Here is a 25,345-nt window from a genome sequence, read left to right as displayed (position 1 = left end):
GCCAAAGTATTTGAGCCTCAGCTTCAGTATAACAATATATAGATAGATATAAATATGTGGATTGAAATCAACTCATTTCTGCTCAGTCAGACCCATTGAAATGAATGGACCTAAGTTAGTCCTATCCAGGAATCTCTGAGCAGGGCTAGTTCTGGATGAACCCCGCATCTCTTAAATCGTTTACATAACATGGTGCAAAATAGTCATTTTAAAAATAAAAATTAGAAACATACAAAATTATCAAAATACAGATAAATCCTATGAAGTCTCTCTGCAGAAACAGACATTTCAGATATTGGTCTCTGGTACCACCATGAATTTCCCATAATCCTCTTTAGGAGCGATCTCATCTGAAAAGACCATGGCGACATGCAGTGAAGGAGAGTTCTGCATGTCAGCCTTTCTGCATATTTGAAGCAGTTGCCTTCATCGATGCAAAGCACACCTTGTATAAGAAGGACTCTAGTCCCATGTTAATGGAGCATTAATTTAAGTGGGTCAGATCCATGGGCTTGTTAGCCATGCCAATTCTCTTTTAAATGTGTAAACTCCGAGCATGACTAATTTTGGAGACAACCCCATGTTTTTATTTCTAGAAACCTTCCATCTCTTCGGGTTTTGTCATGTTTTGGCCAGTCTCCACAATGGGGGGGACGGGACCATATGCAGTTTTGTTTTTCACTAGGAGTCAGCCCTTGGCCCAAATGGCACGGAGGAGGCAAGACAGGCTTTTTCAGTGCCGCAAATCTGACAGAAGCACAAGCACACTTTTGTACCCCTTCTGCACTGAGAACTTAAGGAGAGCGCTGCTGGACACCACCACCACCAAGAACGAAACTCTGGCAGAAAACACCCCAGGTACTTTTCACAGAGCAGTATCAAAACTCTTTTTTTTTTGTAAATAAATACTAGCAAGTTCTTGCAGCATGGAGGTTGCAGTTCGAAAGGAGGCGAAGTGGTTGTAGACCCACAGATGAGGCCATTCTCCACGGGCGCTGTGTGAGAGGGAACAAGCACACTTCTCCTGGCCAACCTAAACTGACTTAGATCTTACCCTCCCATCCCGTTCCCCAAATCCAGAGAAAGATACCCAGGAAAGCAGGATTGAGGCAGTCACAAAGCTACGTGAGAAGTACCTTACACCTGCAATTTATGTTCCTTTTGACACACTGTTGTTAAGTGCTGCAATTTCCCTGCGGTAACTTACCTCTCTTTTGCATAGGCTTCCTCAAACCGGTGTCCACAGGTTGAATTTTTTTACTACCGTCAGCTCCAGCCTGTGCTGGTTGGGTCCAGTGTTTGATATTCCCCAGAACTTTGAAGTGGGGTGACTTTTACCCATTGCAACCATGTGGAGATCTCTGGGTACCAGGTGGGCTACTGACATCTCCACCTGGCTGCCCCTCCAGCTTCCTTAAGCAGGTCAGCAGAAGAGCTGATTTTTTCACATTTCACTCCCACCTTTTTCTCCAAGGATTGCATGCTTTAAACACACACACCCCATGTTAACCCCTACAGCGACCCTGTGAGGTGGACTAAGAGGCTGGGACTGACTCCAGGGTCACCCAGGGAGCTTCAGGACTGAGTGGGGATTTGAACCCTGATCTCCCAGGTCTGACACTCTAACCGCTACGCCACCCTGCCTTCCTAGAGCCCTTCTGCTAGGGGGAAGCTCTATAAATTAAGTAGGTAAATAAACAGGGGGAAAGCAAAATGTCACTTACAGAAGGATCTGAAAGATTTCCCTTGAAGCTTGAATTGGTTTTATTCTGGATTGTTTCATTTGATGCTTTCATGTGTTGCAAACCATTTTGAGATTATTTCTTTGAAATATAAACCGGTATGGAAATGAAATGAACAGTAATAATAAATCTCATTGGAGTAAAAAAAAATTGTGCGTTTTAAAACTCTCAAGTTAAAACCACACAAAAAAACAAGTCTTTTCTAACCAAAATCTCATCCCACTTCAAAGTTCTGGACCACCGACACACGCAGAACACATCCTCTGATAAAAAGGCTGCATTTCAAATAATTAAATTTCTGCATCTCCCCTCCCCCTTACTTTACTTTCCTGTGAGAGGGGAGAGGAGGCGAGCCTCCCGCTCGAACATTTTTAAGTGCATCAAAATAATTTGGAACGTCAACGCATCAAAACGTGCTTAGAAAAGCCTGCTTTAATTTCACATCTTGGCAGGGAGGGGTGGGAAATTCTCCAAGATTTGTTAAGACAGAAGCGAAAAAGCTGACTAGCAAAAGGCATGAACGGCCAGGGATGCATTCTTGCCTGTTCCAAACAGCTCACTTTGTTTTGTGGGTTGTAGCTTGTTCCATCCTATAAGCCGTGGCTCAGGCCTGTGCAGTTAAAATGCATTAAGAGAGTCTCAGATTCAGCCAGCAGCAACACTACAGCACAGGGGCTTCTATAGCTCAGGGAGCAACTACAGAGGAGGAGCTGTGCTAACTCCACTCCATGGAATATAATCATGGGGGATAAGGCATGGCAACCTCTGGCCAGCTCCACTACGCAGCAGGACCCCTCTAGAAACATAGGAAATTAAGTATACAGAGTAGGACGCTTGGTCCATTTAGGTTGGTATTGTCTACTCTGACGGTTTGAGGCAAGGAGTTTTCCCCAGCCCTACCTGGAGTTGCCACTGGGATTGAACCAGGGACCACCTGCCAGGGATGCTTTTCTGCATCGCAGGGGGTTGGACTAGATGACCCACAGGACCCCGTCCAACTCTACAATTCTGTGTTTCTACAATCCATGTGCAAAGCAGAAAAATGTTTCCTGTCTTTTGAGCAGCAAGCTTGCCACCAGGCACAAATGTTCCCATGATACCGCAGGGCAGCAGTGCACTATAGGCATTGTAGGAAATTAAAAATGGCAGGTTCAAGGCCAGTTTAAAAATTAAAGGGGAGGTCGCCCAAGGGTGCAGGGTGGCCTGTCAGGGGCTGGCAGTTGCCCAGGGGCAGTGTGGTGATGTGAGACCTGGCAGAACGGGGTCTTGTCTACAGTGGCTCCCTGTTTGTGGAAGGCTCACGATACCTTCATTATACACCTTTAGGCACCAGGCAAAATTGTTCCTCTTAAACCAGGCCTTTGGCTGATTAACAATGCCCTCCCTTTTAAATGTGTTGTGGGAGGGGAGATTATTAGATTGTTGTTGTTATTTTTATTATGTGTTTTGTGTTTTTCATGTTGTAACTTTACATTGTGAACTGCCCGGAGATCTTCAAGCAGAAGGCAGCATACAAATTTAATAAATAATAATCTACACTTATTCGGAATCAGTCCAACCCAGAAAGCACCTCCTTGGCCCATCTCTGGCCCAGACCAGAGTTACTCCTGCAGCAACAGTGTTAAGGTGTGTTGCGGGGGGGGGGGGGCAGCTAGCTGACTTGAGAAAGGCAGTCCCAAGCAACTTAAAACTGGGAAATCTGGGGGAGCATTGCTGTCCTGTGAGAACAACATTGGGAAGCAGGGTGGCAGCACCAACCTTAAGCTCAGTTTCTTTTTCTGCCTGTTATCGTGCTGCGCTAGGCGCTGCACAATTGCTAATTGCGTTTGAATTGCTTTATTCCTTACATGTTGTTTTGAATATCCCAATTCTAGCTTCCTGTTCCATTTTGCTGCTAATCCTCTCCACTCCTCTCAGGCCACTTAAGGCGACAGAGCGGCAGCTTCTATTGCCATTCCATCAGGGACACGCAGCGGACCTCTGGGACGAAGCTTGTGGGCTGCCGCTGCTCCACAGAACGCGGTTTGGGAACTCTGGTTTTTGAGAGAGAGAAAGAAGACTACCCAAACTAGTGTGCAATGTACTTGTGTTTAAAATGTGCTTTTCGGGGGGGGGGGGGAGTGAACAGGCACACCTGCTAGGATGAGATCACACATTTTTCATCTCCTCTGTGAGTTCCTCCACCCCAGCCCACCCCAGCCAGCTGCCTCATCCTCCTTTATTGCTTTTTCGGAAGTTCAGGATGTCCTTAATTTTTTTTTCTTTTCTTTTAAACTGTCCAGACCAAACAAACTCACATGCACCAATGCTCTGGCGTGCAGTAAAAACTCCGCAGTTCATAATTTTGGGGGGTGGAGGAGAGGAGAAAGGAGCTTCTTTTTAAAATAAAAAAATACCTGCAAGATGGGGGGGGAGGAGTTAATGGGGAGCACCACCCATCCCTTCTTGTACAAACCCCACCACAATCCTAGCTCAGTCTTCCTTAGAATCTCCTCCAACCCAGCAGGGACGGAACGCAAGTTGTCGAAAAGTTATGGAGGACAAGAGGGTAAGGTGGAAGACCTTGCTCGCCTGCTGTGGACACAAAACATTTTATTTTCCAAAATGGGGCAAGCCAGAATGTATATCTTTGATGGCATGTGATGCCTCGGGAGACTGGGCTGAAGTCTCAGGGTGGTCACCTCCGAGCTGTGGTCTGTGGCAGGATGACCGGCACACAGGCAATCCCAGCAAAAGACTCTGGGAAGTGCAAGTCCCTCTCCCACTCATCCGTCTCCGTGTTGTACACCTGTATGATGCTGGTCACGTTGTTCAAGTGCCAGTTGTACCCCCCGACGATGTAGATCTTCTTCTCCAGCAGGCAGCAGCCCGCCTCGGACTGCCCCGCCCGCATGGGGCTGACTGTCGTCCACTGGTTGGCTTCGGGGACATAGTACTCCACCGCCAGGACGTCAAAGCAGCGGTCGACATGGTCCATGCGGCCCCCGAGCGAGTAGATCCTGCTGTTGGCGCTGACCATCGCGTGTAGGACTCGTGGCTCGTTCATGGGGGCCTTGAACTCCCACTGGTCCATGGCGGGGTCGTAGCAGTGCAGGGCCTTCTTGTCCTCGACCGAGATCCCGTAGCCACCCGATATGTACAGCCTGCCCCCCACCGCGGCCCCAGCGTGCCCCCACGTCCTGCGCTTGAGCGAGCACACGTAGCTCCACTCGTTGGTCCGCGGGCAGTACCTCTCCACCGAGGCCAAGCTGCCGGAGCGGTTCCTGCCCCCCGTGGCGTAGACCATGCCGTGCAGAACATTCAGCTGGAACTGGATCCGGCTCTCCTGCATGGCCTGGATGCGCAGCCACTGGTTCAGGTGCGGGTCGTAGCGGTAGCAGGCGTCGACCGCCCCCTCACCACTGCGGTACTGCAGGTGCTGCCCACCAACCACATAGACAAAGTTGTCCAGCAGCGCCACGCAGGTGTGGCTGCTGCCCACCTCCATTTCCGTCAGCTCCTTAAACTGCCGGGCGCTGCCGTCCGGCAGGTAGTATACCTTGCTGCTCACGGTGCGGTCGTTGTCCGTGTAGGGCGTGCCACCAAAGGTGATGAGGGAGAGCACGTCCGAGCGGATGGCGGTGCGGGGAGACTGCATCTCGTGCTGCCGGAAGGGCAGGATCTGGTAGTTGAAAGCCTCCAGGAGGTACTGCCGGCACAGGACGTCTTCCACCATGATGTCCAAGGTCTGGACATGGTCCACCAGCTCGGAGGACTTCATAAGCGGGAAGCGGATGTGGCAGAGGACCTGGCTGGCATTGCCGCGGCGCGCTGGGTCGTACTGCAGCCAGCGGATGGCGGCCCGGAAGAGGTCGATCTCGCTACAGCTCTTGAGCTTGTTGCTCTGGAGGAAGAAGACAAGGCGCTCAAGGGGAAGGTGGAGGAAGTCCTCCTCCTCAGAAATCTGGAGGAAGTGGCGGAAGGTGAAGGCGTCCACCGACTCCTTCAAGGAAGCAAGGCTGAAGGTGGTGGCCATCTGCCCGATGTTGAGGCAGGTCTCGACGCTCATGGCAGACTTGAGGAACTCCTCGCACAGCTCCACCACCGGCACCATCTGCAGGAAGACGGCTGCCCCGAGGACATCCTGGATGCAGTCCAGGTCCAGCGTCACTTCGGCGCTGTAGGCGAACTCGATGATGTGCTTCAAGCCCTTCGCAGAGACGCCTTTCAGCTCAATCACGTCCTGGTTGGCTTCCCGCATTCCGCCAGTGAACATGGCCCTAGATGTCAAAGAGCCCAAGAGAGAGAGGAGAATGTTCAGATTCACCATTCCTAGCTGTCAATACAGGCAGCTTCCCTAAAGGCTGCTGAGTGAATCCCGTTTCCACCAAGTTAAAGTTATCCTTTTAACCCATCAACCAACTCTAGTAGTAGTAAAGGGTAAAGGGACCCCTGACCATTAGGTCCAGTCGCAGACGACTCTGGGGTTGTGGCGCTCATCTTGCTTTACTGGCCGAGGGAGCCGGCGTACAGCTTCCGGGTCCTGTGGCCAGCATGACTAAGCCACTTCTGGCGAACCAGAGCAGCGCACAGAAACACCATTTATCTTCCCGCCGGAGCAGTACCTATTTATCTACTTGCACTTTGACGTGCTTTCGAACTGCTAGGTGGGCAGGAGCAGGGACCGAGCAACGGGAGCTCACCCCGTCGTGGGGATTCGAACCACCGACCTTCTGATCGGCAAGTCCTAGGCTCTGTTGTTTAATCCACAGTGCCACCCGTGTCCCATAGTAGTAGTAGTATTTAACAAATAAGCAATTCAGTAACATTTTAAATTTACCAATCAATCATTCCAGCTATGACTTCCCCTCCCACCCTCCCTGGTTCCCTCAAAATTTGAATTTATGTGGCATATTATAGTTACTCTATATGGTCACCCTATCTCACAAGTGAAAGAAAAAGTTCGCCCTCACTGCTATTCTTACTCAAATCCTATTTGCGTTTTAACATCTTTACACTGAGTTTTTAAGTATTCTGCAAAATATTTTCCAATTGTTGCGTATTATTTAGGTGCCAGGCAAAAGTATTCCTTTTCTACCAGGCCTTACTTTGACTTTTAATTATCCATAGCCTCTTTGATTGGATAGGATGGTTCACCCCTACCTTTTGTGTTTTCTTTTGTGCTGTACATGTATGTGTTTTAAGTTACCTTGGTAAAGAAAGTGGCCAATAAATTTAATAAATAATAACAAAAAATAATAAAATTTAAGAATCTTTGCAGCTGCCCCACGGCTAAGGAAACTCCCTCCCTAGAGAAATCTGCCCTGACCCTTCTCTGATGGCTTTTCACCACTTTCTATTCTGACCAGCGTTCGGCTTTTCTGGAGCCCTGAAATTGTTGGCATATTTAGGCGAAATGTCGGCGAACTGTCCAAGCATCCTCTTGAGATGCTACCAGATAGGAAAGGGCTTGGCAGACAGGTCAATGAAAAGGGAGTTGACTAACAACAGGGGTCTGTGGGAAGAAGAGGATTTGTAGCTCTTTTGTCTAAGCTCAGCCCAGATGTAGGTCAATTTTACTCTGGAAAATCGAAGCGCTGAGTTCCCTTCCCACAGCTCAGTGACCGGCTAAGCCACTAAATGGTTATTGTTCATCAGGGGCAACAAATAGAAGCTTTATGCATTATGATGCTGGCATATCTTAAGCTGTTGTGGAGCGGGAGGAAGGATTTTTATCAACAATGGCAAGCTAAAAGTCTGGAGAGGCACGGTCAAATAATCCTGGTGTTGTTAGAAGACGACACTTCGTAGCCCTGAAATCCAGATTAAAGAAACAAGAGGCGAAAAGCTTTTCAGAGCCGCCTCTCCCTCACCCCCTTGATCTGAACCTAAATTGGGGCAAGGCGGGGGGACAGAAAGGGAGGAACATGCTACTAGATCCTCTGCATACCCAAGTTATCAAAGAAGCTCTTGATGCACTTATGGCCCAGCACCATAAGTGCACAAATTCAGTCGGACAAGAGCCATTAGCATCTGCCTCCGATAATCACTCGCCTGTTAGGAAGAGCAATAAACCTCTGGGGTTTGATGTTACTAGGGAAACTAACGCCAATAAAGTTAATAATAATAATAATAATAACCCACACACAAATCTCAGAAGGTAGCAAAAAAAGCAAGGAGGCTGTTAACACCAGCAGCTGCAAGAAGGCGGGGAAAGGGTGGTGAGTGCCAAGTATGGAGTGGCCAGTGTGGGAGATGGGTATTGGGGCTCTTACTCGCCACTTCTATATGCTCAGAACAACACACGTACACCCAGCAGGGACGTGGCCAAGGCTTTGAGCCTAGTAGATCCTCTGCCCCAATGGTGGTGGTGGTTTTCCCAAGCCCCCCAGATATCAAGTCTGAAGGGGGAATGCAAAGCAAGCCGCTGTGTGGGTGGGGAGGGGTGAGTCACCAGGCTGAGAAGCGGGAGCACAGCTGAAGGAATTAATAATAATAATAATAATAATAATAATAATAATAATAATAATAATATGCTGGGTTGCCCCACCACTCTGGGATGCTCCCAGCAAAATACTGAAAACACAATGTGATGGGATGATGAGCTGCTTGTGCGTGAAATCCCTAGTCCCTCAGAGTTTGGCTATGTACGCAAACCTCTGTCTGTAACGGAGCTCCTAAGCATGGCTCCGTCAGTCACTGGTAGAATCCGACAGTGGGCGTTTACGGAATTTCTTCCAGCATAAAAGCTCCTTAACGGAAACCCGCCTTCTGGACTCTCGGCGTGACAGTTTCCGGCGAGGAGTGGGTGTCCCTATAGGAGGTCCTGAAACCTCCCCACTGTTTTCGCTGGAAGTGTCTCTGAGCCATCCCCCCGACTCACTTTCCCTAGGAGCTCCTTCCCTCCCCCTGCTGGTTCCTTCCTCAGCTGATAAGTCTCTCTCAACCTCTGGGAGTCCCTTCACCTCCTGTTCTCCCGATGGCAGTTCCCTGACACACAATAAAACAGCAAACATTAAAAACTTCCCTTCAGGTGGCTTCTAAAAGTCAAGATAGTTCTTTATTTCCTTGACAATCTGATGGGAGGGCGTTCCACAGGGAGGGTGCCACCAACGAGAAGGCCCTCTGCCTGGTTCTTTGTAACTTCACTTCTCTCAGTAAGGGAGCAACTAAAAGGCCCTCTGAAATGGACATCAGTCTCCAGGCTGGGCAATGGGGGTGCAGATGTTTCTTCAGGGCTTTGAAGGTCAGCACCAACACTGCTGGAAGCCAGTGTTGATCCTTTAGGACCGGTGTGATATGCTCTGATGGCGCCCTGCTAGATCAGAGCAGAGGCCCGTCTGATTCAGCCTTCCCCAGCCTGGTGCCCTCTGAACTACAGTTCCCACTGCGGCAGCCGCACAACCCTATGGAACTCACGGCCTGCCACTGCAGCATTCAGGTGCCTCCAGGAAGTTTACACAATGGCAGAATCCCTCCGCAGAGGCTGGGCCAAAATGTTGCTGGTAACGCTCCTAAACATCACAGCTAATGAGCCACAGGTGCCTCTTTGCTCCTCCTCCACGAAACTCTCCAAGCCCCCTTTTTAAAAGCCATCTAAACTCACGTCCATCGCCACACCTCTGTGAAGATGTGCTCCGTGGAGCACTTTATTTCGCCTGCTCTTAGTCGGTGCCAATTCAGTTCTTAAAAGGGGATTAGAAAAACAGGGTGGTGTTCAATTCAGTTTTACTTATAGAGTAAACCTGCTGAAATCACAGGGCCTAATTTCAACGGCTATTAGCCAGGATGGCGGTGCTTTGTCTCTACAGTTGGAGACAGTAATGTTTCCGAATACCAGTTGCTGGCGACTGGGGTGAGGGGAGTGTTTCTGAACTCGAGTCCTGCATGTAGGTTTTTCTTGCAGATGTTGTAGGACTACAACTCCCATCATCCCTGGCCACACAGCAGAGAGCCTAGGTCTTGCCGATCAGAAGGTCGCCGGTTCGAATCCCCGTGATGGGGTGAGCTCCTGTTGCTCGGTCCCTGCTCCTGCCAACCTAGTAGTTCGAAAGCACGTCAAAGTGCAAGTAGATAAATAGGTACCACTCCAGCGGGAAAGTAAACGGCGTTTCCATGCGCTGCTCTGGTTCGCCAGAAGCGGCTTAGTCATGCTGGCCACCTGACCCGGAAGCTGTATGCCAGCTCCCTCGGCCAATAAAGCGAGATGAGCGCGGCAACCCCAGAGTCTGCCATGACTGGATCTAATGGTCAGGGGTCCCTTTACCTTTACTAAGAAGAGATGGACTCCCTCCCTCTCCCCCTCCTTCACCTAACACCAACAGGGACTGTTTCCTGCACTGTTTCTGGAGAAGACAGTCAGCCTCCTCTGGTGGAAGAGCACTTTTTGAAATGCCCCGGGAGTCAGTCACAGGTCCAACTGTGCCGATGTGGAGATTTCTGGCAATTGACCTCTCCATCAAGACAGCTGACTCACGAGCAGCAACAGACACATGTCCTGTGCTTCTGTTCTGCCGCTGCTGCACGATTCATGGACCCATTTTCTGGGCACCTTAGTCCTCCATCACTACATAAAGGAAAGTTAAGTGCAGGACTGAGTAGAGATTATTTGACTGTGCTGTAGCCTTTTCACAGGCCACCCAAATGGAGCTCACAGACCACAGTTTAAAAAACTCTGCTTTAGTCCATTAGTTCATGCCATCTGCATTTCCATTTCCACTGTGTGTGTTTTCCCTTCTTGCATACTGGGACAAGTGAACTGCTCTAAGAGCAAGCTACAGTCAACAATGTGGTTGACCGCCGGTTAAGTTGTCAAGGGTTGATTTCTTGTCTTGTGACCGCGGTCAATCTGTTTCGACCGCGAAACGTTTCAGGGGAGCATTTGCAACTGTTTGGCACCATTTTTGAGTGAATTGCCGAAAGTCAGATTTTTGATGAAATAGTGACTTCGGGGCTTAGGGATTTTTTCAAAAAAAAAATTTCTGCCGGTTAAGGTGTCGAGGGCTGATTTCTTTACCTGTGATAAAAAGCCTTCTGTTTCGACCGTCAAACCTTTCAGGGGAGCATTTGCACCCGTTTGGCAATAGAATTGTAGCGCTGGTAGGGACCCGGAGGGTCATCTAGTCCAACCCCCTGGAGAATGGACATGCCGCAATATGTGATAAAGGGTCTTTTTAGTTCTTCTCTCTCTATTCTTTTTTTTCTCTCTTTTTCCTTTCCATACAATTGTGTTTTGTATTCTCTTATGTGCGAGTTTGAATTTTATTGTTTAATATGTTTAAAAACTTTCAATAAAAATGTTATTTTTTTAAAAAAGGATCTCAGTCAGGGTGGGAGACCGGGAGAGGAGATAGGCACCCAGGTGAGAGCTGGGGGAGCCTGCCTTTCGATGCGTGGGTGAATGATAAGATATGCACAATATAAATGTGATAAAGGGTCTTTTCAGTTATTCTTCCCATCTATTCTTTTTTCATCTTTCTCTTTTCTGTACAATAGTGCTCTGTATTTTCTTATAAATGAGTTTCAGTGTTATTGTTTAATATGTTTAAAAAATGCTTTCAATAAAATTGTTATAAAAAGAAAGAGACATTCCGTTGTGGCAAGCGTAAGCTAGGTTTAAGGTACCATATCTGAGCTCCAGGGACATGGGTGGCGCTGTGGGTTAAACCACAGAGCCTAGGACTTGCTGATCAGAAGGTCGGCGGTTCGAATCCCCGCAATGACGGGGTGAGCTCCCGTTGCTTGGTCCCTGCTCCTGCCAACCTAGCAGTTTGAAAGCACGTCAAAGTGCAAGCAGATAAATAGGTACCGCTCCGGCGGGAAGGTAAACGGCGTTTCCGTGCGCTGCTCTAGTTTGCCAGAAGCGGCTTAGTCATGCTGGCCACATGACCCGGAAGCTGTACGCCGGCTCCCTTGGCCAGTAAAGCGAGATGAGCGCTGCAACACCAGAGTCGTCCACAACTGGACCTAATGGTCAGGGGTCCCTTTACCTTTACTATCTGAGCTCCTAACGCTGGAGCAGAGGTGAGGGGGTACTCCGGGTCTCTCACCTGAAGTAGTCACTGCAGGCAGCCAGGACTACTTTGTGGACCTGGAACACCTCGTTGTTGATGGTGAGGATGACATCGAGCAGCTGGGCCTGAGCCCGGAGGGAGGCCAAGCCGTGCAGGAGTGTCGCGCTGTGGCCCGGGGCGGAGAAAGTGCATTTCAGAGTGCTGCTCTTGTCTGCCATGCTGCGAGGACGAGAGGGTGATATGGGGGGAAAGAGGAAACAGAGAGAGAGGCTTTCAAACTGCTGGCCTGTATAACTGACACAATCGGGGCCGTAGGAAGGTGAGCAGAGCTCGGCAGCACACCTGTATCCAGCCCAGCATCCCCTCTCCCACAAAGTCTATGATGCCCTCCTGAAGTGGAGTTGGAAGGGACCCCCGGGGTCATCTAGTCCAACCCCCTGCAATGCAGGAATCTCAGCTGAAGCATCCAGGACAGATGGCCATCCAACCTCTACTTAAAAACCTCCAAGAAAGTCCACAAGCAACCCAGGGAGACTGTTCCAGTGTCAAACAACTCTCACCGTCAGGAAGTTTTTCCTGATGCTTACTCGAAATCTCCTTTCTTGTAACTTGAAGCCATGGGTTCGGGTCCTACCCTCCGGAGCAGGAGAAAACAAGCTTGCTCCATCTTCCATCTGACAGCCCTTGAGGTAGTTGAAGATGGCTATTCTATCTCCTCTTAAGTCTCCTCTTTTCCATGCTAAACATACCCGGCTCCTTCAACCATTCCTGACAAGGCTTGATTTCCAGACCCTTGATCGTCTCCTCTGCACGACTTCCAGCTTGCCGACATCCCTCCTAAATTGTGGCGCCCAGGACTCCAGGTGTGGTCTGACCAAGGCAGAACAGAGTGGTCTATTCTGAACTCAGAGGGTCGCTGGTTCAATTGCTGGTGTCTCCAGACACAGCTGGCAAAAACCTCTGCCTGAAACCCTGGAGAAGTAGTGGCGCCTGCCCTGTGAAACACCCTCCCATCAGATGTTAAGGCAATAAGCAGCTATCTTACTTTTAAAAGACATCTGAAGGCAGCCCTGTTTAGGGAAGTTTTTAATGTTTAACGCTGTACTGTGTTTTTAATATTCGGTTGGGAGCCGCCCAGAGTGGCTGAGGAAACTCAGCCAGATGGGCGGGGTATAAATAAATAAATAAATTATTATTATTATTATTATTATTATTATTATTATTATTATTATTACAGTGGTACCTCGGGTTACATACACTTCAGGTTACATACTCCGCTAACCCATAAATAGTGCTTCAGGTTAAGAACTTTGCTTCAGGATGAGAACAGAAATCGTGCTCCGGCGGCACGGTGGCAGCAGGAGGCCCCATTAGCTAAAGTGGTGCTTCAGGTTAAGAACAGTTTCAGGTTAAGAACAGACCTCCAGAACAAATTAAGTTCTTAACCCGAGGTACCACTGTATTATTATTATTATTATTATTATTATTATTATTATTATTATTATTAGAACTGCCACTGCCAATCGGTGTAGATGATCTTGAGCTGGAGGGACCTGGTATAGGGCAGGTATCCCAATAGATTCCTAAGTAAAGCTTGGTTCCCAAGCCTGCTTCAACCAAAGAGCACAATTTTTTCACAGTTCAGCCACAACTTCTCAGACTGGCACCTACCTGATCAGTCTGGGGCCCCCAGCATTGGGTGCCATGAGAAGCATGAAAGCAAACTGCCGCTGCCAGCTGAGGCAGATGGATTCCCCCTGCCCCCTGACCTGGGCTGAAGTGGCCATTGTGACAGCATCCAGGTGAGGTGCCCCTGGCTAGCTCACAGGACTAGGGCTCGGAAGCAGGAAGTAGGGTTCCCAAATCTCTCCCGCTTCACTTCTGAGTATGCTGGGACATCCAAAACCCCTTGCATCGGCTAGCTTTTTTGTAATCCTTACCAGAACCTTCTCTCCTAGAATGGTCCATTTGGCGTCCTCTTTTCTGGAGAATTTAGTGCCCAGGGTTTCCCAAACTTGGGTCTCCAGCTGTTTTTTTAAAAACTACAATTCCCATCATCCCTGCTAGCTAGGGATGATGGAAGTTGTAGTCCAAAACAGCTTGAGACGCGCAAGTTTGGGAAGCACTGATTTAGGCACATGGTAAACATCTTTTCTGGATTGTTTTAATTCAGTGAAGGGGAACTCTTTTTTTCTGGCGAGGGCCACATTTCCTTGAGGTACCGTATTTTTCGCCCTATAGGACGCACCTTTTCCCCTCCAAAAATGAAGGGGAAATGTGTGTGCGTCCTATGGGGTGAATGCAGGCTTTCGCTGAAGCCTGGAGAGTGAGAGGGGAGAGCCCCAGCGCCAGCCCCACAAGGTCGGGGGACAGAGGGAGGCGGAACGCCGCCATCCCGCTGTCTCCCGAAGTGGTTTGGAGGCTGACGGCGGGGAGACCCCGCCGCCAGCCCCGCAAGCTCCGGGGACAGCGGGGAGGCGCAGCGCGTCTCCCCGCTGTCCCCGGACCTGATCTGAAGGCGGGCGGCGGGGAGAAGAGCGCTTCTCCCCGCTGCCTGCCCCGCAAGCTCCGGGGACATCTGGGAGGCGCAGCGCATCTCCCCGCTGTCCCCGGACCTGGTCTGAAGGCGGGCGGCGGGGAGAAGAGCGCTTCTCCCCGCTGCCTGCCCCGCAAGCTCCGGGGACAGCGGGGAGGCGCTGCGCCTCCCCGCTGTCCCCGGACCTGATCTGAAGGCGGGCGGCGGGGAGAAGAGCGCTTCTCCCCGCTGCCTGCCCCGCAAGCTCCGGGGACATCTGGGAGGCGCAGCGCATCTCCCCGCTGTCCCCGGACCTGGTCTGAAGGCGGGCGGCGGGGAGAAGAGCGCTTCTCCCCGCTGCCTGCCCCGCAAGCTCCGGGGACAGCGGGGAGGCGCAGCGCATCTCCCCGCTGTCCCCGGACCTGGTCTGAAGGCGGGCGGCGGGGAGAAGAGCGCTTCTCCCCGCTGCCTGCCTCGCAAGCTCCGGGGACATCTGGGAGGCGCAGCGCATCTCCCCGCTGTCCCCGGACCTGGTCTGAAGGCGGGCGGCGGGGAGAAGAGCGCTTCTCCCCGCTGCCTGCCTCGCAAGCTCCGGGGACATCTGGGAGGCGCAGCGCATCTCCCCGCTGTCCCCGGACCTGGTCTGAAGGCGGGCGGCGGGGAGAAGAGCGCTTCTCCCCGCTGCCTGCCTCGCAAGCTCCGGGGACATCTGGGAGGCGCAGCGCATCTCCCCGCTGTCCCCGGACCTGGTCTGAAGGCGGGCGGCGGGGAGAAGAGCGCTTCTCCCCGCTGCCTGCCTCGCAAGCTCCGGGGACATCTGGGAGGCGCAGCGCGTCTCCCCGCTGTCCCCAGACCTGATCTGAAGGCGGGCGGCGGGGAGAAGAGCGCTTCTCCCCGCTGCCTGCCCCGCAAGCTCCGGGGACATCTGGGAGGCGCAGCGCATCTCCCCGCTGTCCCCGGACCTGGTCTGAAGGCGGGCGGCGGGGAGAAGAGCGCTTCTCCCCGCTGCCTGCCTCGCAAGCTCCGGGGACATCTGGGAGGCGCAGCGCATCTCCCCGCTGTCCCCGGACCTGGTCTGAAGGCGGGCGGCGGGGAGAAGAGCGCTTCTCCCCGCTGCCTGCCTCGCAAGCTCCGGGGACATCTGGGAGGCGCAGCGCATCTCCCCGCTGTCCCCGGACCTGGTCTGAAGGCGGGCGGCGGGGAGAAGAGCGCTTCTCCCCGCTGCCTGCCTCGCAAGCTCCGGGGACATCTGGGAGGCGCAGCGCGTCTCCCCGCTGTCCCCGGACCTGATCTGAAGGCGGGCGGCGGGGAGAAGAGCGCTTCTCCCCGCTGCCTGCCCCGCAAGCTCCGGGGACATCTGGGAGGCGCAGCGCATCTCCCCGCTGTCCCCGGACCTGGTCTGAAGGCGGGCGGCGGGGAGAAGAGCGCTTCTCCCCGCTGCCTGCCTCGCAAGCTCCGGGGACATCTGGGAGGCGCAGCGCATCTCCCCGCTGTCCCCGGACCTGGTCTGAAGGCGGGCGGCGGGGAGAAGAGCGCTTCTCCCCGCTGCCTGCCTCGCAAGCTCCGGGGACATCTGGGAGGCGCAGCGCATCTCCCCGCTGTCCCCGGACCTGGTCTGAAGGCGGGCGGCGGGGAGAAGAGCGCTTCTCCCCGCTGCCTGCCTCGCAAGCTCCGGGGACATCTGGGAGGCGCAGCGCATCTCCCCGCTGTCCCCGGACCTGGTCTGAAGGCGGGCGGCGGGGAGAAGAGCGCTTCTCCCCGCTGCCTGCCTCGCAAGCTCCGGGGACAGCTGGGAGGCACAGTGCGTCTCCCCGCTGTCCCCGGACCTGATCTCAAGGCGGGCGGCAGGGAGAAGAGCGCTTCTCCCCGCTGCCGGCACCACAAGCACCTGGGGGGGAAATAAAAATTTTTTCCTTTATTTCCCCCCAAAAAAACTTGATGCGTCCTATGGGCCGGTGCGTCCTATGGGGCGAAAAATACGGTAACTGACAGGGGGCAGTAAAAAAATAAGCAGGACACCCAGTGCTCTCTCACACACACTCTCTGCCACCCCATGTCCCTTCCTAGCGCCCAGAATGAAATTTGATGCCCTGTTAATTTGGGCGGGGGGGCTTTTAAATGAAGTTTTCAAAAACACAGTAAAAGAAACAAACCAATCTACAGGAAATACAGTAAAGAGAAGAAAGAAACTAAAGTAAGAAGAAACAGAAAAAGAAAGGACCAGATCCCCCTTATCACTATATCTTAACTTTCATCCCCCACAGAGGAATGGCCCACCCCATTTCAATTAACTCTTGATGGATAAGTTGTTCTGTTAAAATTGTTTAATAAAAATATATCTTTCCTCCCTGCTGCTGTTGGATGGTATTACAGTAGTGATGTGTCCATTTCCCCCTCCCAGTTATTAATAGTATTCTATTGATTTTGCTGTACTGTGCACTGCTTACTGTTTTGGGTTTCCCCCATGGGGCCTTTGTGGCTGAAAGGAGGTACAGAAAATCTTAAACAGAACAAATTCAACGAACAAACTCATAAGGCAGATCAGCACTGAAATGATCCCATTAAGATACAACAAAGCTACGATGCCGTTTGTGAACAAGCTATTCTTTCCGACTCCTTTTGATTGGAGATGTGCAGAAGCAGAAAGAAGCCTAAGGGAAATTGTTTATAGAATCATAGAGTTGGAAGGGACCACTAGGGTCATCTAGTCCAACCCCCTGCAACTCAGGAATCTTTTGCCTGAGCTGCTGCTTGAACCCACGGACCCCGAGAATAAGAGTCACAAGCTCTACTGACTGAGTTCTCCCAGCTGCTCGGTAGAATGAACTGTGGCTTGGCTTAATGCACATTTCGTGTGTATGTGGTGATACGGAAGGGGGGGGCATGTCTTCTTCACCTTCTTCGCTACAATATATCAATTTATTTCCAATTGTCAATGTCAAAAGGGACTAAAATCTATAAAATTCATAGAAAATCAACGTGCCAATTTGCTCAATTTCTCTAGGACTCCATCACACCTCCCCTGTCCTCCATAATCCCTCAAGCAAGGTGTCAAGACCCTAATCCTGTCAAATCACTCTGCCAAGCCTTTCCTCCAGGAAATGCCAGTACATGGACCATTGTCTTCTCATCAGGATGTGCTTATCTGCGCATATCTCCAGCTCTGCATATTCCCCCCTCCCTCCTCCATATGTTAATCCTGTGTAACCCAACCTCTTCTTAATATATTCATGATGTAATCTGTGTAACCCAACCTCTCTTTAATGTATTCATGATGTAACTGGGATGTATTTTGCACTGTATTCTGGGACATGGAGGGAAGTTTCAAAAGTTTATGTCACCCCTTTCTCGGGGTTCAATCTCGCCTTGAACCTGTTGCGCAATAAACATGGATCTTCTGCAGCTTGCTCCTGTCTCCGGCTGAGCTCATTTTCCTCCGCAGGGACCCGCGGACTTAGTCCAACGAGCTGGGTGGCTGAGCAGCCTCGCACCCAGATTTTTTAACATAACAGTGGAAAATAATCCTAATCCTACCCTATGACCCTTAACTTTTTTCCATCAGATGCTTTGATGAGCACAAGATGCATCATTCTAGATTTGTACTACAGCAGCAGCAGCAGCAGCAGCAGTAGTCTTAAACTTTATCCCAGGCACACAAACCGGAAAATAAAGGAGGGAAACATTAAGAATACTTAAAACCTAATGCTATTCTACTAAACGCTGCTCACTTAGTGCCTCAAGTTACATGCTTGCACAGAAGGCACATTTTCCGCTTCTAAAACGGCAATTAGAATTTTTTTTTAAAGCATATATACATATAATACAGTCAGCCTCCTTCAGCTAAATTAGCGGTATCCATGGTTACTGAAACAATTCAGATCTTTCACCACCGTACAAAACAAGAGCACACCACCTCTCTTGAGCAAGTGCACGGAGTGAGGAGATTCTTAAATCTGGAAAGGATATTTGAAGCCCTATAGGCCAGTGGTGGGCTAAAACTTAAGTCCCGCAGAGTCTCCCCTTTGGCAGGTGTGTGGTTTTTTTAACGTCCACCAATGTGTTTTAAACTGAATCAAGAATGCAGGACACTCAGGATCTCTTAAGAGCTAAAGCACAACTGACGTGTGTTAGGAGGCTGCAAGTTTTCACTCTTGCTCAGGAGCAAATACCTGGCTCCACAGATCAGATTGAGACCCACCTACTCTGGTACGTGCCCTAGCTATCCTCCCACTTGGACTACTGCAATGCACTCTCCGCAGGGCTACCTTTGAAGGTGACTCAGAAACGACAACTAATCCAGAATGCAGCAGCCAGACTGGTGCCTGGGAGCGGCTGCCGGGACCATATAGCACAGGATCTATACTGTGCTATATAGTAAAGGATCTATACTGGCTCCCAGTACTTTTCCGAGCACAATTCAAAGTGTTGGTGTTGACCTTTAAAGCCCTAAAACGGCCTTGGCCCTGTATGCCTGAAGGAGCGTCTCCACCCCGTCATCCGGCCCAGACACTGAGGGCCTTTTGGTGGTTCCTTCACTGTGAGGAGTGAGGCTACAGGGAACGAGGCAGAGGGCCTTTTCGGTAGTGGCGCCCGTCCTGTGGAACACCCTCCCAGCAGATGTCAAGGAGATAAATAACTACCAGACTCCTAGAAGACACCTGAAGGCATCCCTGTAGTAGGAAGTCTTATAATGTGTAATGTTTTATTATGTTTTTATATATGCTGGAAGTGTGGCTGGACAACCCAGCCAGATGGGCAGGGTGCAATAAAAATTACTATTATTGTTATTATTACTAAACAAAACTTATATACCACTTGATCATTTGTTTTAAAAAACTAGGAAACTCTAAGCAGTTCACAACAATATAAAAGAAAACATTCAACACTGTCAATTTTTTTTAAAAAGCAAGGTATTAAAAATATTTAAACAATGATTAAAACAAATGGCAGCGCGTTCTCTCTCTAAGTCATCATCTACTTGTCTAGATAGGCTAGCCTAGAATAAAATGTTTTAAGCAGGTGCCGGAAAGAATACAGGGAAGGCGTCTGCCTGATGTCAACAGTCCAGCTGCCGGTCAACACAGAGCAGGCAATACCCTGAGCGAGATTGACTCATTATCTGACCTGGGATATAAAAGGCCATTTCCTGTGTTCTGTCTCTCAAGCAGGAGACTGGGGCTTTTGCAACGTGGTTGAGGACAACTATCTCCACCTCCAACATCCAGCCTGAAGAAGTACTCTGTGAAACCGGAAAGCTTCCTCATTTTTTAGCAAAATACACACAGCCATTTAACAAAGCACTTGAACTTACCTACAACAAGCTTACTTGTAATACCTGTCAGAATCCTTCAGCTGAATCGTCGGGGGGGTGTAGCTCAGTTGGTAGAGCATGAGACTTTGAATCTCAGCGCTGTGGGTTCGAGTCCCACACTGGGCAAACGATTCCTGCATGCCAGGGGGTTGGACCAGATGACCCTAGGGATCCCTTCCAACTCTACAATTATATAACTCTATGCTGTTTGATGGGCCGTGTTTTAGAAAGGGGGAGTTTATATACTGTATTATTATTATTATTATTATTATTATTATTATTATTATTATTACTACAGTCATGCCTCGGGATGAATACACTTCAGCTTAAATATTTTCGGATTGCACTTCGCAGTGACCCAGAAGTAACGGAGTGCATTACTTCTGGGTTTCGCCGCTCGCACATGCACAAACGGTCAAAATGACGTCACGCGCATGCATGGAAGCGGCAAAACGCAGCCCGCTCATGTGCAGACTCGTCTTACATTCGCTTCAGGATGCGAACGGAGCTCCGGAACAGATCCCGTTCGCATCCAGAGGTACCACTGTATTATTATCACAACACCTTCTACTACTACTATTCTGTGGTTGATACAACCACAATGGTCAAAATGACAACAATAAATGTAACATGCTAAAATAAAATAAAATAGAAGTAGTAGTACTAATAATAATATTAATAATAGTAATAATTTATTTATACGCTGCCCCATCTGACTGGGTTGCCCCAGCCACAAATCAGACACGGTAAGTAACAACAACACAACACAACAAAAATATATTGTGATAAAATAATAAATAATATAAAGTAATAATGATAGGAATAAAGCAGTAACAATGATACAATAATAAGGATGATAAACGTAAAATAACAATGATAGGAACACAATAAAATAAAACTAACAAAGATATAATCGATATGATAACAATAGAAAATAATTATGCAAGGCATATGATAAAATAAAGCCGTGACAATGATATAAATATAATAACGATAAGTGATATAAAATAGTAACGATTTTAACAGGATAAATTCAGAATAGCAGCGATATAATAAATTGCAGAATTGCAGGATCGTGGCGTTGGAAGGGGCCCTGAGGATCATCTAGTCCAACCCCCTGTAATGTAGGAATATGCAGCTGCCCCATACGGGAATCGAACCTGCAACCCTGGCATTACCAGCACCAGGCTCTAACCAACAACAACCAATACTGCAAAATAACGATATGCATGTGATAAAATAAAAGAGCAACAATGATACCCCAAAGACTGGGACAGCTCAGCAGAGCACGAGACTCTTAATGCCAGGGTTCTGGGTTCAAGTCCCACACTGGGCACTGCAGAGGGTTGAACTAGATGACCCTCAGGGTCCCTCCCGCTTCTACAATTCTATACTAAATATGATGATAGCAACAAACAACGCAGAATAATGGCAGAACAGCAACGTGCTAAATGCTATGATAATAACAAATAATCAAAACAAAAAAAAATTTTTTTTCCCTTCCAGTAGCACCTTAAAGACCAACTAAGTTAGTTCTTGGTATGAGCTTTTGTGTGCATGCACACTTCTTCAGATACACTGAAACAGAAGTTGCCAGATCCTTCTATATAGTGAGAAGGTGGGGAGGGGTATTACTCAGAAGGGTGGTGGGAATGGGTGATTGGCAGATAGCTGTGATGAGCCTGTTGACGACTCTTAACGACTGCAATAGGTCTTACAGGAAAAAGCAAGGGGTGAGAAGGTGAAAAATGGCTTTGTCATGTATAATGAGATAAGAATCCAATGTCTTTGTTCAGACCAGGTTTCTCCATGGTTTTAAGTTTGGAAATGAGTTGCAATTCAGCAGCTTCTCTTTCCAGTCTATTTCTGGATTCTTATTTCCTGTAAGACCTATTGCAGTCGTTAAGAGTCGTCAACAGGCTCATCACAGCTATCTGCCAATCACCCATTCCCACCACCCTTCTGAGTAATACCCCTCCCCACCTTCTCACTATATAGAAGGATCTGGCAACTTCTGTTTCAGGGTATCTGAAGAAGTGTGCATGCACACGAAAGCTCATACCAAGAACTAACTTAGTTGGTCTTTAAGGTGCTAATGGAAAGAAAAAAAATTTTTTGTTTTGACTATGGCAGACCAATACGGCTACCTATCTGTAATAATAACAAATAATGTAAAATGAAAATAAAGCAACAACTAACCGATGACAATAACAGCAAAAACGGCGCTAAAAAATATAAAGGAAAATCTTAATAAATGATGTGCTGCAAGGAAAGCAAAGCAGCAAGAATAACGGGTGCCAAATAGTCAAGTGCAGGGAGTTCCCTCATCAAGAACGGGCGCCCCTCTTCTTCTTCTTCCTCCTCCCTCCTCCTCCCTCTTTCCTCACCTGCTGCTGCCGCCGCCTCCTCCTCCTCCGCCGCCGCCGCTCCCTCCGCCTCCCCCGGCGACGCTGGGCGTGGGCGGCCGCTCGGCGGAGGCGAAGGCTTCGGCCCCTCCGGACTCCGCCATCCTGCCCGGCCCGGCCGCCTGAGGCCTTCGCCAGGCCCGGCTTCCCCTTCCAGGCGACGCCGACGCTGCGCCTCAGAGCAGGCCGGAAGGCGGGAAGGCGGGGCGTGACGACGCGGCGGAGGGGGCGGGGCGAGGGGAAAGAGGGGCGGGGCAAGAGGCGGAGTCAAGGCCAGCCCGCCTTTTTTCTCGTGTTACCTCAGGAGAAGAGAAAGCGGGAAACGTCGCCTCAGACACGGGCCTCCTAACGTCTCTCTCTCTCGATATCTTTCTATAAATACCAGTTAAAAAACACACAGGCGCAGGCTTACCTATCCCTCTCTCTAATATAAAATATAAAATCTCATCTCTCTAGAGAGATACCCTATATAATATGTAAATATGGCAAGTTCTTCAAGAAATGGGAGTGCCTGGTCACCTCATCTGTCTCCTGAGAAATCTCTATGTGGGACAAGAAGCTACAGTTAGAACTGGATATGGAGCAACTGAATGGTTCAAAATTGGGAAAGGAGTACGACAAGGCTGTATATTGTCTCCCTGCTTATTTAACTTATATGCAGAATTCATCATGCGAAAGGCTGGGCTGGATGAATCCCAAGACGGAATTAAGATTGCTGGAAGAAATATCAACAACCTCAGATATGCAGATGATACAACCTTGATGGCAAAAAGTGAGGAGGAATTAAAGAACCTTTTAATGAGGGTGAAAGAGGAGAGCGCAAAATATGGTCTGAAGCTCAACATCAAAAAAACAAAGATCATGGCCACTGGTCCCATCACCTCCTGGCAAACAGAAGGGGAAGAAATGGAGGCAGTGAGAGATTTTACTTTCCTGGGCTCCGTGATCACTGCAGATGGTGACAGCAGCCACGAAATTAAAAGATGCCTGCTTCTTGGGAGAAAAGCAAAGACAAACCTAGACAGCATCTTAAAAAGCAGAGACATCACCTTGCCGACAAAGGTCCTTATAGTTAAAGCTATGGTTTTCCCAATAGTGATGTATGGAAGTGAGAGCTGGACCATAAAGAAGGCTGATCGCCGAAGAATTGATGCTTTTGAATTCTGGTGCTGGAGGAGACTCTTGAGAGTCCCATGGACTGCAAGAAGATCAAACCTCTCCATTCTGAAGGAAAGCAGCCCTGAGTGCTCACTGGAAGGACAGATCCTGAAGCTGAGGCTCCAAGACTTTGGCCACGTCATGAGAAGAGAAGACTCCCTGGAAAAGACCCTGATGTTGGGAAAGATGGAGGGCACAAGGAGAAGGGGACGACGGAGGACGAGATGGTGGGACAGTGTTCTCGAAGCTACCAGCATGAGTTTGACCAAGCTGCGGGAGGCAGTGGAAGACAGGAGGGCCTGGCGTGCTCTGGTCCATGGGGTCACCAAGAGTCGGACACGACTAAATGACTCAACAACAACCACAATCAGTTTAAAAGCACACAGGCACAGACCTCTCTCTCTCGATATATTTATATAAATATCAGTTAAAATGCACACAGGTGCAGACTTGCCTGTCCTTCTCTCTAATATAAAATATAAAATCTCATCAGAGAGATACACTATGTAATATATAAATATCAGTTTAAAAGCACACAGGCGCAGACTTGCTCTCTAATATATAAAATATAAATTTGAAAGCACACGAACACAGACTTGCCCATCTATACATGATATATAATATGTAAATATCCGAGAAAGGCGCATTGCCTTTCTCTCATAATATAAAATATAAATGTCAGTTTGAAAGCACACAGGCGCAGGTTTGTCCATTCTCCCTACACAGCAATATATAAAATATAAATGTCCGTTTAAAAGCACATCTACTTGTCTCTCTTAAAATATATACTGTATGTTCATTTTTTATAATGAATCTTATCTATATCTCTCATCGCAATAAGCAGTGCAAATACCAAATGTTTCCTTTAAAACACAATAAGCATGCAAACACCGCTATTCACAAAAGGCCACCTTTTTATTGCAATCTCCTTCAATTTTAATTCTGTTAAGATCAATTCAGCCTGTTTCAGTGTTGCTGTTGTTGTTTTGCATGTATTTAAATGAGGGTTGTGAATTTTTCCTTGAGAAGAAGAAGAAGAAGATAATGGAAGACGATGGCAGAGTTGCCTTCCTGGGTGACATAGTTATATTGTTATAGACAGCTTACCTTATAAACGAGTTATATATTACAGTATCTATCTATAGCACAATGCACGCAAGTGCTATAAGCAGAGACACTGTATCACAGGGGTAAGCAGAATGCACAATATATATTTTCCATTCAACATAAAGCATGCTATCTTACCTTAATGTTCTTATAAATATAAGATAGTTTATTTTATAAATTATTTAGAATCAGAATCAGAAGAATCTTTATTTGCATCAGCCACTAGCCCTAGCAATAAAATAAAATAAAATGTACTGAAGATAGAGGTTTTCTATATTAAGTATAGAAAATACATATAAACTATTTATTTATAGCCAAATAGAGAGAGCACATAAGGAAGTATAAATTATTGCTTCCTTTAAACATACGCTATCTTATATGTGGTATAGTTTATCTTACAAGCTACTCCTGTAAATATCCAGATAAATATATTGGGGTGTGCAGTGCAAATAAATGTTTGCTTTAAAAGCACCGTTTCCTAGCTAGGTAGAGTTCATAAGGTAAATAAGATAAGATACAATGCTTTAAAAAAATATTATTCCTTACCATGTGACAGCTCAATAAATTTCATAAGATAAATGAAATATCCCAGATACACTGTATGAGTAAGCGTTCACTTTGAAAACTCACAGACTTGAGACAGAGAGATATCATGTTTTGGAGAGGGGTATTTATTGTTTATTTAAAAAGTTTGTCTCAGGGTCATGGGTTCGAAATATTCCTGCATTGCAGGGGGTTGGACTGGATGACCCTTGGGGTCCCTTCCACTCTACAATTCTTTGATTCTATGATCCATTAAAAGTCTTTTGTGGGAGGGATACATGAAACGGCATTTCCTATACTGTAAAAAAACAAAGGTGTGAAGTGTGAATGGAACAAATGTGATTTTGCTTAAAAATAAAACAACCACGAGGTTAGTTTTGAGGGGGCAGGCAAAAATAATGGGGGGCATTTGATATGTCCACACGTACACTGAAAAGGAGTTCAAAATGGGGAGGTTTTGAGTGGCCTCATTCAGAGAATGTGGATCTATGGGGATAGAGACACCCAGAGTTTGGAAGGCGTGCATCCCTTTGGTGGGGTAGATTAATAATAATAATAATAATAATAATAAT

General features: G+C 48.4%; 1 protein-coding gene across 5 annotated transcripts; it reads right to left on the bottom strand.

Annotated features, from left to right (window-relative positions):
• Positions 1–1,746: 1,746 nt before the first annotated feature.
• Positions 1,747–22,155, bottom strand: KLHL26 (kelch like family member 26). 5 transcript variants are annotated; one of them, XM_083594573.1, is made up of 4 exons: positions 21,948–22,147; positions 19,374–19,488; positions 11,771–11,953; positions 1,747–6,001 (listed from the first exon to the last, which is right to left on the bottom strand). In XM_083594573.1, exons 3-4 carry the CDS (start codon positions 11,950–11,952, stop codon positions 4,420–4,422), a joined length of 1,764 nt encoding a protein of 587 aa, XP_083450699.1. In that variant the 5' UTR covers position 11,953; positions 19,374–19,488; positions 21,948–22,147; the 3' UTR covers positions 1,747–4,419. The 5 variants fall into 5 exon arrangements, with proteins under 5 accessions (XP_083450699.1, XP_083450696.1, XP_083450695.1 ...); XM_083594570.1 differs by lacking the exon at positions 19,374–19,488 and having other exon boundaries at positions 21,948–22,155; XM_083594569.1 differs by lacking the exon at positions 21,948–22,147 and having other exon boundaries at positions 19,374–19,591.
• Between the last annotated feature and the right edge of the window lie 3,190 nt (positions 22,156–25,345).

Source organism: Podarcis filfolensis (assembly GCF_964270895.1).
Source record: "Podarcis filfolensis genome assembly, chromosome: 18".
NCBI lineage: Eukaryota > Metazoa > Chordata > Lepidosauria > Squamata > Lacertidae > Podarcis > Podarcis filfolensis.
Note: the sequence above shows the minus strand (reverse complement) of the source record. Positions and strands in the feature narration are given on the sequence as shown.